This window comes from Barbus barbus (genome assembly GCF_936440315.1).
Source record: "Barbus barbus genome assembly, chromosome: 1".
NCBI classification, from domain to species: Eukaryota; Metazoa; Chordata; class Actinopteri; order Cypriniformes; family Cyprinidae; genus Barbus; species Barbus barbus.
The window spans coordinates 44334735-44348596 of NC_136729.1; the positions used below are offsets into that span (position 1 = coordinate 44334735).

At 39.2% G+C, this 13862-nt stretch overlaps 1 protein-coding gene across 1 annotated transcript in view; it reads right to left on the reverse strand.

The window, feature by feature from the left end:
- Positions 1–443: 443 nt before the first annotated feature.
- LOC306868788 (peroxisome proliferator-activated receptor gamma coactivator 1-alpha-like) overlaps positions 444–13862 on the reverse strand; it is a 38668-nt gene continuing 25249 nt past the window's right edge. The window contains exons 8-13 of the mRNA XM_079415160.1: positions 11560–12598; positions 10400–10492; positions 9156–9276; positions 5711–5832; positions 3982–4133; positions 444–1447 (exon numbers count right to left, since the gene is read on the reverse strand). Of these exons, the coding sequence (XP_079271286.1) occupies positions 1344–1447; positions 3982–4133; positions 5711–5832; positions 9156–9276; positions 10400–10492; positions 11560–12598 (1631 nt within the window). The 3' untranslated portion in view covers positions 444–1343. The remainder of the gene's footprint in view (positions 1448–3981; positions 4134–5710; positions 5833–9155; positions 9277–10399; positions 10493–11559; positions 12599–13862) is intronic.

The following is a 13862-nucleotide window of genomic DNA, read 5'->3' on the forward strand; positions in this document are numbered from 1 at the left end:
ATGAAAAAGGGGGATGAAAGTGTTTCAGAAAATGAGTTTGGAGCAGCAAAGTTCATCATGAGCCTAAAATGTGATCATACAATATGTTTTTGTTCTATCTCTGAAGGCATATATAAAAACAATATTTCTTAGAACATTTAAATTTACATCCTTTCCAGTGATTGTTGAATAACAAATTATATAAATAGCAAAATTTGTAAGGCGCATCACGTGAGATGGCTGCCATAAATATTTTGATTAGAATACCAAGATAAATACATAAATAAGCATGAGTAATTCTGTGTTAGAAGAGTAATCGTCTCTTTGAAAGTGTATTATCAAACAGGAACTATAACAATGATTCGTGTGCACAGAGAAATTAAATAAAAGCTATCCGTTCCTTCAAGACGTAAAGGATAAAAAAAATATCTCGGGGGTTAATTAAATTTTTTTTTTTTTTTTTTATACAATAGTGAACATAAACTCTATCTTACACGCTGCATGTATATATGGAAAACACTGAGTTATTAAACTTCAAAATCGGATGAAACTGGAGTTTCAAAATGAAAGAAAAACCAAAAAGAAAAATTGAGACAAAAACTGTTGCATGCTCCCCCAAAAAAAGAGCGATAAATCTCCATACATATTTTTACAATCAAATCACGTCATCTAAACGCCATGAAGGTTATACATCATCGTAATGACTACGGATCAACATTCTCGATTAAGAAAATTTCATCTTAAAAAGGCTGCATTTTACAGTGCATAGCTGTAACAAACAAAGAATGCTGATATGCACATCAAATAAAAATATTTGTTTTGTAAATAGGCGACTACATTTTTCCCCCCTCGGTAAATGTAGACAATGTTGCCTTGAACATCCGAGAGATTTTTCCCCAAACCCGTCTCAACAGTGTAACACCACGTCCAAACACCAGATTAAAAAAGGAACAGACAAAGCCCACAAAAATAAACTCCAAACAATAAAAACAGACCGAACGAGCTGCACTCTTCACCTCTCAAAAGTGCCGAGGGTGATGCGGCATGTGGAGTGAACTCTGACGAAGATCTGAGTCTCTTCCAGAGCCTCACGCGGCACATGGATCTGTGTAGTCCACTAAAGTAGTGTCCGCTACTTCACTGGCTATTGCCAGTCTCTCCCCAGCGTTGCAGCAGCTAGGTTCATGTAAACTTTGCTTATATATATCCCTTCATATACGTAGAGCTTTTTCATCCACACATACTCTTTTCCACTTAGATAAAGTGTAAAACGTCTTGTAGTCTTGTATTCAAAAGAACAGAAACAACAGTGAGGTATTGCGAATCCCTCTCTTTGCAGCCAACCGGTGCAGCGGTGCAGCTCATTACCTTCTCAGGCTATACTGGGCCTCTCGCAACAAGCTGTCAAAATCCATGGAGTCGTACTTGCTTTTAGTGGAGGCTGGATCAAAGTCGTCAGAATGGGAATCTGGAGGAAGAAAATGGCACATTTGAACATCTGTGGAAATCAGGGACGCTGGCCTCATTCTAAAAGGTGCTACTGTGTGTTACTCGCTTTGCAAGAGCTGCTTCGTATGGAAGCCTATTTCTTGCCACATGCATAAAAAACATGCTTTGGTAAATCAATTATGAGATAAGTCATAATTTTGACTCGTGTCATAATGACGACTCTTAATGTCACAGTTATGCATTATCTCATTATTTTCTTGTTTGTAAATTTGGACTTACCGTCAGAATCTTGACTTTTTATCTCAATTGAAATGTCAGTTTCAACATTTTATTTTATATTTTTTAAATATTGTGATTTTTAGATATCAATTTTGTATATCATGAACTCCAAAACATTGTCCAAAACCATATGAAACCAACATTAACAAAGAGCACATCTCTAAAAACCTCACACATATGTTGTAAACCAGATTTGTAAATTATTTTGAAGATTAAAGAAGATTTTGTCACTGTGGGTCAGTGTTATACAGTATTATATATTACACTCTAAAATTCAGAGGTCATCCTTTAAAACCCAACAAACCAGTCTTCTAGGCCTCTGTCTCAACCTCTGCTGTAATAAACTTCTCAACTGTCTTGAACCACCTAGTTTAATATTTAAACAGTCAGAAGCAACGACCAGTACACATACAGTTTGATTCACATCCAGGATAACAAATATGGCTGTCTTATCTCTAGTGGCAGACAGCTTCACAAATGGTGCCCCACATGCACAGCGGCGCAGTCGGAGCGCGTGAGAAATGGGAATGCAGGAGATGCCAGCCGTGATCTAATACTATGGCTAAGGGGAGAACGGTGTCATGCTGCGCACCTTGAAAGATGAAAAATGCCCCTGCGCTCTACTTAGAACTAATGGACGGTGTCTCGGAAAACAAGGAGGAAGAGGAAGAGAAAGGCAGAAGATTGAGAGGAAGGTTCTGAGGCCGCATTATTCTAGTCACTTGCCTCTTTTTCCCGCCATACCCTCTTCATCTGAACCTGTCGCTGCGCTTCAGTCTACACTCACTGTAAAAACCCAGCCTCTAGCCAAAGGCATCAAGAAAATGAAGGTCATCCATCCATCTTCCCCGAGGCAGGGCTAGATTCCCAAATACAATGAGTCTGCTATATGGCCCTTAACCAAAGCTTCCGTGCTCACCTTTGGAGAGCGTATTATGTCCACAATCTGAATACCTTTGGCCTTAGTCTGAGCCTTTGAAATACATGCTAATGTCCTCATTATTTGAGCGAAACTGCTCTTGTTCCTTTCCATTGACCTGCAGCACCATCAACGCCACCGAGACGGATCATCCCAGCGTCCCGAGCATTACACGTCCCTGACCTCATATTTTGCAGAAGCGGAGCACTGACTAAATATTGAAGTGCATGCCGTTCCCCAGCATCCCATTTTTCCTGTTATAATCATCCCCATTTTTCTGCATCCCCCCTTTGCCAACATGTATAGGTGCTGCCCTCAGGATTCAATTCCTTCGCCTCCTATCTCGTCCCTTCCCCCAAAAGACACTTTTCCCCTTTGGGTGGATATGATGATTGCCTATTACTGCCACAATCCTATCGCAGGCATCATGGGTAGAAAAAAAGCCCCATAACATTTTACAGAAGAATTTCTCACTCAAAGATGCATCAATCTGATCTAGATTGTCACCTTGGTAATCCTGGACAGAGGGCCTGGTGCATATGAAACGAAGGCATGGGTGTCTAAAAGCCTTTAGGGAAGAGGGTGATGGGATGAGCGTGAAAGATAGAAATGCATGAGGATGGGACAGGGACGACCAGTGTTATTTTAGTAGTATTTTGTACTATAGTGATATTTATATTTTGTATTTATACTAATATTTTGAATTAGGTTTTAGTTTTCATTTCAGTGATTTAGTAATTTTGCTATGTGTTTTTGTTGTTTATGTGTTTAGTTAGTTGCCAAGGCAACATATAATGTTTTGAGTATATATATATATATATAGATATTAGATTTTTTTTCTATTTCTATTTAGATTTCTATTTATCTTTTTTATTTCAGTTTTATATGATGGATGGATGGATGGATGGATGGATGGATGGATGGATGGCATGGCTTAGAATAGGACAGAATATGGACTTGACTGGGGCGGATGGTGATGAAGCGGTTTATGAATCAGTCACAGCTGACTGAGCTCATCCTCTCATTTCTCTTTTTTTGTCTATCTCTTTCTGTAGGCTGCTCACTCCTCAGTGTCATGGTGAGGTCTTGATGCAAGCATCCCAGCAGAAGGAAGCCCGTTTTAGAAGAGGAACGTGACCTTGCTCTCCTATCCATCCTTACTGTTTTCATAACTCATATAAACCGTCCAGAGCACCAATGCATGTACATGGGTAAGTACTATATAGAGAATTCCCACAATGCATCATAACTTGATCCACTATCCTAACAGTTTTTCATTCTGTATTAAGGTGTTGGGTTTTATCTGTCATGTCTCTAGTCAGTTGTGTAGAAATGCAGCTGGCCTGTGTACTTACCTAAGTCTGTATAATTCGATTTACTGTACTGCTTTTGTCCACCAAGGCAGAGCTCAAAGTGAGGCTCATTCGACCTGCGCAAGGTGAGTCCATTCTCAAGGGCAGCGAGCGCATCACAAGTGTAGCGGTAGGTGATGAAGCCAAAGTTATCCCTGGGTTGACAAATAGAAAATGAAGTGTCATTCGCAGAGAGTATAGGAATGTGTGATTCTATCAGCTGTCATATATAAATGCAAAATTGGAATCAGTAAGGGCCAGATTTACTAAACAGGACAAATTAGTGTTATATTGCAGTCCGATAAAAGCACTGATGGGAGTGGAAAGTTTTCTGGGTGATCTACTGATCCACTGACAATCTGCAAATTAACTCTCTGATGCTTCTCATGTGATGGTCAAAATTTTTTTTCAATGAAATGAATGTACTTTAAGTTTTTCTTTCTTTCTTTTACATTTTGTATATTTAAATATGATTTTTTTTTGTATATTTAATTATATTTATAGAATAGTTATGATCCATTTATCACCTTCCAACTTAAACTGTCATAAATCTTGAATTCTTTGGAGTTTGGTCTCTTTTTAAAGAAGAAACTTGTCAGCAGATTATTGATGAAGTGAAAAACAATAACAACAACAACAAAAAAAAACTAACAAAAACAAAGTGAATCGTACAAATTATAGTGGTTTAAGTTTATTATTATGAAAAATGCATAAAACACGCAAGACATGTTTTACTCTAAAACTGTGTGAAAATAAAACTCAAATCTAAACAAGTTATCTTCCGAATTTGAGGATGTTTAACCAAAAAAAAAAAAAAAAAAAAACTTTTTAGCATTTTTTAATTTGTTTGGGTGCAATATCAAATATTTCCACTAGATGAGAATTGCTTCCCATTAATTTCCAAAGTCGTCATTTTTGACAACAAAGAATACAAGTGACTTTTTTCAGGACAATTTTCTCCTAATCCTGTCCATGATTTATTTTTTTCACATAGCAAGTGTCAAGACCTTTACCAAGTTTCGTACCATTCTGATAAAATTAAAAAATTAAAAAAAAACTAATATGTAAAATGTCTCAGTCAAAAACAACCAAACAGCACCAAAGAGTAAAAGAACACAGATGCTGTCAGTTCATTTCCATAATGACCAACGCAGATTAGCGTAAGGTCACAAACAAGAGCTGATGATAATCAATGCATGTAATCTACTAACAACGGAGGCACAAAATGGGTTAAAACATGATTTTTGGGGGCATTAAATTACCAGTAAAATGACTAATGCAAACCTAAGCAAATCACCAAAGACACAAAGATTTTGCATTTCAAATGAAAACTCCTACAAATGCATCTGCAATAAGGTCAGCCGCAAAAATAGCTGCATCTACGCCTTTCTGTCACTAATGTTTCAGAGCGCATCTTTAGTAAATCCTGACAGTATGGATGCCATGCCAAGAAAGGGTTTGCATTGGCACAAGCTGTTAGTAAATGTGGCCCTAAATATGCGACTACTCGCTTTGTGTTATAGCATCATTCTATTTGTATTCCAACACGCACTTGCATGTGCAATGAGAAGCAATGAAGTCTGCTTTACTAATCACTGTCCAATGGCCACAAGTATATCATTAACTAGATTTAGACGATTCCTTTTATGCTGAAGGAAAATATTGACTCCCTTTAACCATTTGACACGCACACAATCCAGAAAAATACACAGACGCAGGCCCACGGTCTTACCCGTCATGTCTCAGGTTGACTGTGCACTCCTCAATCTCACCGAAAACTTCAAAGCGGCGTTTGAGCTCTGTGCGTGTGCTGTCGGTGCGAAGACGTCCCACATACACCACTCGCCTCTCCTCCTGGTCATAAAGGAACGAGAGAGAAGAGATTAGTCTAACATAGTGCTTCTGCTGTTCTTTTTCCCACTTCCCTCTCTCCTTGACTTCTCTCAACCTCACCCCATGACTGTAATTAACATCCACCACTGTGGGAAAGCCAAGAACAGTCTGGAGGAAATAGCTGGAGGACTCTCCTTTATCTTTTTCACTCTGTTTTGTGTGTGTGTGTGTGTGTGTGTGGACAAGAAGAAGCTAAACTAAAAGAGTCAGACTCTCTCTTAAATGTGGACTATCCATGGGATTGTGCAAACTGGACGAGGGAATCATACCATAGAGCTATGATACAATATAACTTTGGTCTCTGTTGATTTTATAGCTAATTTTTATAAGCTAAAAATGACCAGAGTTGTTTTGAGCTTTATACATGCCGCAGACGTGCTTTGGATCGAGAAACAGAGTCCAGATTTTTTATACAGTATGTGCAGAATTTGTTATACTTGCAGGTTGATGACTTTCATCAATCTTTTATCGTCTACTGGGTTTACAACCAGAGCTGGCTGTTACAGCTAAAAAATCATCCCAATATTTTACAGTCTTTTGACATATATTCAATATAAATCTTGATATTTATGTTTTCATTGTGAAATGATTTAAAGGGTACCTTTTCAACCAAAAACCATCATTGTCAAGCAGAAATCAATCAATCAATCATTAAACATAGTTAAAAATAATAAAGGTTGATGACGTTTTCCATATTTTATATATCATGGTTTTTATTATTGTCAAAAATTTGATTAAATAAAAATGTAATTAATTATTTTATATTAAATAAAAATCTATATTTTATTTTAAAAATCTAAAATCTCATTTCTGAAAAATGCAGTGAACATTTTTGAGATGACAAATCATACAATCAGATTTCTGAATCACTTTAAGTGGATAGGATGAACTATAGCACATTACAAAGGTTTGCAAAACTAGTCAATAGTGACAATTTGTCCTTAAAATAAAATGTTGCCACATTTATTTATAATAAAAATAACAATCAATTCTTTTTACCAAATATTATCGTTCATACATCTAAATGTAGGGCGTTTACACCAAGCATTAAAACAGAAATCAATTAATATGCAGTTACAGGTGTGCGTTTATCATCAATTTTAGCCACAGGCTAATATTACTTTGTTCCATTATTCAACGAAGCACAAGAGAGAACACATAGATTGAGAAAACGTAAAGACCCCACCAGGCTGAATTCATAAAATGGAGGTATTTAATTCAGTTTGCTAATCTTGAGACAAAACACAAGCCTCAGGACTTATTATGTGGCATCATTTATTCATATGCTCATGTACCTGCCATTATGTGTGATACGTATGATCCTCAACAATAACCAGAGGTCTCTTGTAAGTCATACATAAAATTATGATACAAATCTATTGGCCCTCATAATTCACTCGTGTACATGATGTCACCGTGTCACAACAACTACAACAACAAAAACCTACAAATTAGCCAAAACACCTGGGAGGGTTGTTTCTTTTTTGCGTTTCCTCTGAAGCTCCCCTCACGCCTCCATCATGTACAATAGAAGACAAAAGTGTTTGCTGAATTGGTGGTTTTGTTGCTGACAGCTGATAAATGCGGTGAGGTTTTAAAGATGACACCCTGAGACTAGCGCTTCATATGAAGCTCTCACATCCTTTGCCCCCCCCGAAACCTCTTCTGACAGCTCAGCCGCCGCTGCTAGTAATTGTCTCGCTGCCGCAGAACAAGGAGAAAAGAGAAAAAAGGGGGAAAAAACGTACGCTGGGGCCGAGTCATGCGTGCATTATTTGACGTGTGCATTTATCAGTGAACTGAGTTGGAAAGCCGTCTCATTTCACAGTCTGGTCAGGCACAGCGAGAGAGAACAAAACTGATATTCCATCTCAGAGAACTGCATTCAAATATGTAAGTGTTTGAAATTAAACTGCTCCTTTTGAGTCCAAGTATTAACATACCTTTGATTTGGGGGGGTCTTATTTCAACTTTTCCCTTGTCTGGTCGAAAGCATTTAGCCCATGGTGTGATTAATAGAATCCAGGACAGTTCGGAAATGTCATGGAGATGTTAAAAATACACAACTGGGAGATAAAGAGGAAACGCATGTAGCCTGAATGATTCAGAGCGCCGTCTTTGCATGAGTTCACTTTCTGAGCGAGAGAGAGAGAGCACTGGGATGGCTGTGCTTCGAGCTTTCTGTAGGCAAACACAGTGATGGAGGCAGAGACAGTCTGAGAGAAGGATAACGTCTGTGCTAATCTACGATTCTTGCCAGCAGGAGAGAGACCACAGCTGAAAAACACCTCCAAGCATAATAGGGGTTTCTTCAACTATGGGCATGTTTGGCCCTGTGGACTTTTAGAAAATCAACAGCTTTAAAACACACTCTCACTCATTTGCTAAAATTGTCTACTAATAATGTTCAACAGTGGACAGACTTCTGAAAAAAATAAATCAAATAAAAAATAAATCTGTCATTTTATCTGAAACACTTTCAACCCATTGTCATTTCCTTTTGTGATTAATTTCATTCTGGGATGAAAATAAATAAATAAATTATTTTACTGCTGTTCAGAATACCACGTTTTAATTTAAAAATAAATAAATCTTATCAATGTTTTTAAATTAACATTGGGTAACACTTTAGATTAGGGAACATTCTCTATTAATTAGTTGCTTATTAACATGCATTTTACGAGCATATTGGCTGTTTAATAGTACTTAATGCCTTATTAGTACTTAATGACAATATTCTAGATTCCTTAAAGGGATAGTTCACCCAAAAATGAAAATTCTGTCATGTAAGTCGTTCCAAACCTGTATAAATCTTCTGTTGAACAAAAATTAAGATATTTTGAAAAATGCTGCTAGCCAGTCAATATCTACCAGCAACTTTTTGGTTACCAGCATTCTTTAAAATAGAAACCCAAATAGGTTTGGAACAACTTGATGATGAGTAAATGATAACAAAATGTCCATTTTTGCGTGAACTATCCCTTTAACCTTAATATGTACCTAAACATAACAACTACCTTACTTGCAATATGCAGCAAATTAGGAGTTTATTGAGGGAAAACTCTTAGTTAGTAGTGAATATGTGTTCCCTTATCTAAAGTGTTACCAAACTTTTTTTTAGATTGAAAATCTGAGTTTTATATGCGTTTTATATAACAAACCAGCGGTTTTATTCATAGTTGAAGCCTGTAAGTTTTAATAAAAAACAACCCAGGGATATAAATGTGTCCATAGTTGAAGAAACATTTAATAACTAAATAAAGTACTTAGGTGGGTGCACTTACTAGTGCCTTTTGCCGTTGTCTCTCCCTCTGTTCAGCCCTCTCACATTCCCGTTTCTCATAGTCACGTCGGTACTCTTCCCGCTTCAGACGCTCATGCTGGTATTCCTCATAGCTGTCATACCTGCAGTTGAAAATAAAAAAATATATTTAAAAAATCATATCAAGTTCTAAAAACAAAACTATAAAAAAAACTGATTATGTTTAGTATCTGAATTGTTTCTCCAAAATGAGATTAGAGAGCAGATGGAGATACTGTTTAGGTCCCCTGCTTCTCAGATACTTTTTCTAGGGAAAAAGTCCCCAGTAATATCAAGTGTCTCCTACTGAGTTTCAGAAAATATCTCAAAAATGTAAATTCTGCAAATAAAAAGGATTCTGTGGGAACTCTTGTCAAATCTTTCAAGAACTAAATAATCTCAGCTACGAGTTCCCAAAAAATATTTTTAGGTCTTCAGTTTTTATTTTTTTCCAAAGGAACTGTAGAAGAAACGTAATTGAAACATAATTGAGAACTCCATTATGTCTTATGTGAAAGAGCAACCACTGAGCAATACAATTTTTCTCTCTGAGTACATAGATGTATTGCTTGCTGTTTTGCTCAAGTGGCCTTGGGAATCAGAGCAGACTGCTTTCCATTCTTCTTAGCGTGGAAGACAAACAAACACATTAATAAGATGTCTCATTACATCGCAAAAGGTTACAGCTCCCAATGGTGGGACTCTTAAGGGAATATGGCAGAAATTTGGCAGCTGTGTCTGTCAGCACAACTTCACATGCCATTACTTTTTGCTTAGTTTGAACTTTACGTCCAAAAAGTGCAACTTTTTCTACAGCCATTTGCAACAGAGGCAACATGGTGTAAAAGCACAATATGAGCAGATTAAAGCACCATCAGGGAAAAGGTGTAGCTGGGAGGTAGTGGGTCCCAAATGGAAGCTGCTCTTGCCAACGAAAGCTTTATTGTAAAAGTTTGAAAAGTTAAGGCCTTGAAATTATGTATAATCATAACTCATCATATCAATTAGACGGAGTCAGCAAGTGACTTGCTTCCTTTGCATAAGGACAGACTCTGAAAGTATTGCAGACACAGTACATTATCTTGCAGCACTTATTTAAGTCTGTCTCATGAACAGGTCTATAATATCAGCATATATGAATTTTTCTAGCGCAAATGTCACATAATACATGCACAGTATATTAAAAAGTAACAAATGGAAAAGTATTTGCTATGCGCCAGCACTAACCTGGGTCTCCGGCCAAAAATAGAATGAGCCTGGGACTGAGGGCTTCTATAAATCCTGGGAATAAAAGTGCTATCGTCCAAATTGTGAGGAGACCTGCATACAAGCAGAAAGACAACACAATTCTTAGAAAAATGCAAAACCAAGCCTGAACACTGAACATTGCCTTTACTTCTAAAGGATCAGAGGCATTTGAAATGTATGTATAACTTTAAACAACAGGTATAAGTTAAAAAAGATAAATGAAGGATAAAACTAGAATAAAAAAGGGGGAAAACAATGCTGATGTGACTAGAATCATACACAGGTATACAATTGGAGAAATATTCTGTATTTCGGTTTTAGGGTCTCCTTCATCAGTACAATTGCTATGTATCTCAAAAGAAGGCACTGTAAATATTGCATTTCTGGCATGCTGTCTGGATGTAACCCACTTTAAAATGTCCACGACTTCACTCGCTGGGCGTTTCTTTCATCTCGCGGGGATGGAGCGGGCAACGCTGTCGAGCAAAACAACAGCTGCTACTAAAAACAACAGAGCCCCATTAAAGAGCGCTGGAGAGAAATTAATCTAAAATTCAAGCTAAAAGAATGAAAGTCCGTTGAGGAAACAATGTGAGACTTCCATAAGTCTCTCATGTTTCTCAAGTGACACAAGCTTGTTTGCCCAAGAAATGACTCTGCTGGACTCTATTTGTCATCTGTGCTGTTTGTGAATCATAAGAGATGAAACGCTTCTAAATGAAACTCCAAAATGCCTCTGAAGGTGTTTCTGCAATTTATAAAAAGTACCGCTATAATGGCAAGCAAATGTTTGAACTCAGGTTTGGAATGGCTCATTTGATGTAACAGCAAGTGTGTAGATGAGCAATTTACCACCTAAATACTGTTTATCTTCCAAGCTCATTTTATCTTGTGTCTTCTCAAAGCCAACGCTTACTGTCTATTGTATGTGATTTTTCTCTGGTTGTGCAAAATCAGCTGTAACGACTTCAGTGGCCATGCTGTGAGACCCAGACTCGCGCTTCATCGCATTGACAGCCCACAGAAAGATGTTTACCTTCTTTACAGCCCCTCCTGCTGAGACACATGGATTCGTGTCCAAAAAGATTGCTATGTAAACGTGTTACTGAGACAGGCAGAAGGCTCACGCCGGAACTTACCAAGAGGGAGAATGGCTGTCGGGAGACTCGGGGCGGGAGTACGGAGACCTGGAGAGGGATCTGCGTCTGTGGTGAGATGAGGAACGAGAGTGGGAGCGGGAGATGAAGCGTGGCCAGCGGAGGTGCTGTGGGGAGAGTGGAGTGGAAGAAGGCGAGACAGAGCTCCATGAGAATGAACTGCTGGAAGGGGAACTGGAGGGCGACCATTCAAGGAGCAGCTCGAGTGGAGAACCTTCCCCCAAGTAGAGCAGGCGCTCCCGGCCTACCTCCAGGTCCTCAAAGTCAGGCAGACCCGGGTGTATGTAGTCATTGAGAAGACCGGGGTACTCATGCCTAGAGTCACTGTCCTCGAGAGGCCGGATGCCCCTCTGCTCTCCCACTACCCCACTATAGAAGGCTTGTTGAAGCTTTCCAAAGTGCTTGTTGAGCTCTTCGCGGATCTCCTGGTCCCTAAGTAGTTTCCTGCCAGCAGAACTGCCGTCCGCTGACATTTTGGAGCCAAAAGTGGAGTCGCAGTCCTGTCCGTGAGCATCCGTGTCCGGACAAGCCTCCTGAGCTTTGGAGGAAAGGCCCTGAAGCTGCCTGGCCAGGGAGGAAGACGAAGGGGAGGTGGAAGACAACAATGATGTAGAAGTAGAGGAGGTCGGCATGTTCGAGTCTTTACATTCCACATGCCGGCCCTCCATTGGCCCAGTTACCACTGCCGCTATGGTGGTGCTGTCTCGTTTTGTGCTTGTAGACTGGCAATAGTCGTGATCGCCAAAGACGCGGGGCATGGGCCGCTTACCCCGACGCTCCTCCAAGCCCCCTAGGGGCATTGTGGAGGAGGCCTTGCTCAACTGGGCATATAGCTCAGTTTGCTCTGGGCCCTTCCGAATAGAGCCGCTGGTTGGCTGAGAGCAAGAGCCCCCATTGCTCAGCCTGGGCCTTTTGCTTGTCAGGGCCGAGGGAGAGCATGAAGACAGCTTGTTTTTGAGTGATACTTTGAAAGGGTTCTCTTGACTGGCTTTGTGAGGAGGCGTGGTAGGTGGTGTTAGACCTGGAGGGAAGAAGAGACAACATATTTACCAAACGAGATCCCTCTCGTTCCTTAACAGTGCTGGGTCTGTCTCTAAGTGATTGAACGAGCACGCTCTTGAGCCTGATTAAAATATTCCCTTTCATATAGACCTAATCCTTATCCGCATTTTATTGCAACCCTGACAGATTTATGTGACCTCAGATTGCACCATGATACAGACAGAGCTACTCAATTAAACTTCCTCCAGTCCTAATTCATTAGAAAGTAAACAGTCAGATTTTATAATAATACTGGTGCTTTCGACAGATGCATGAATGTCGTACACCTGGGACTGCGATGAAAGCACAGTGATGCGGGAGCTGTTATCATTCAACTTCTCCCTCTCTCTTTCTATTTTGACATCTCTCAGATTTCTGTTTTCCTGATCCAATCACACATTATGACAGTAATCTGTCGATAATTCTTTTCAAACTATAGTCATTTTTGGAATATTTTTCAGGACCACTTCCTTTTACGATCATATCCTGAAACTGATATTTCAGTTAGCTGAAAGAATGTCCCCCTTACTTTTTCTCTCTTTTTCTTTCTTAATCTGTCTATGTCAATCACTAAATTAAATGGATACAGTACTTCAGCGGGCACAAGCCTGATTCGGCATACAAAACAACAGTGGCCATGACTAAATTTATCATTATGCCAATGCAATGAGGTATGAAAAGAAAGCATGCACTGCCAAAGGAACTTCTGCTGCACCAATCAAACACCATCTGGGCATACAATGCAAGCAGGGTCATAAACCAAGGACCATTATCGCCTTTACATTAGATTACATAAATTACATTACATAAATATGTGCTGTTCAGTCAAAGGCAGCCATGATGAATGCACATGAATACAAACACTAATCATATACCAGTGGGTTCTCTCGTCTGTTTCTGGCAGGGTGTGAATTACGCAGGGACATCTGAACGAATTATTACTTTAAGCTTACAGAACTGATCCCTGTGGTAATCTTAAAATGCCATGCAAGGAGCGTAACACAGAATGACCTGGGTGTCATATGATACCATAATTAAAGGAACCCTTGCTCAAGTCAATCTATTAGAGGGATGGGGATTAGGGAACGGTATTAAATCTGGCACTTTCATAGCGCTGGCTATTCTGCAGGTGTCAAGGTGTTTTGCTCTGCAGTGAAACGCCTGGGCATTTTCTAATTCAACAGCACCATAAAAATGGCTTCTCAGACTGCTGTCATGATGGCACAAACCCCAACGGAAATTTA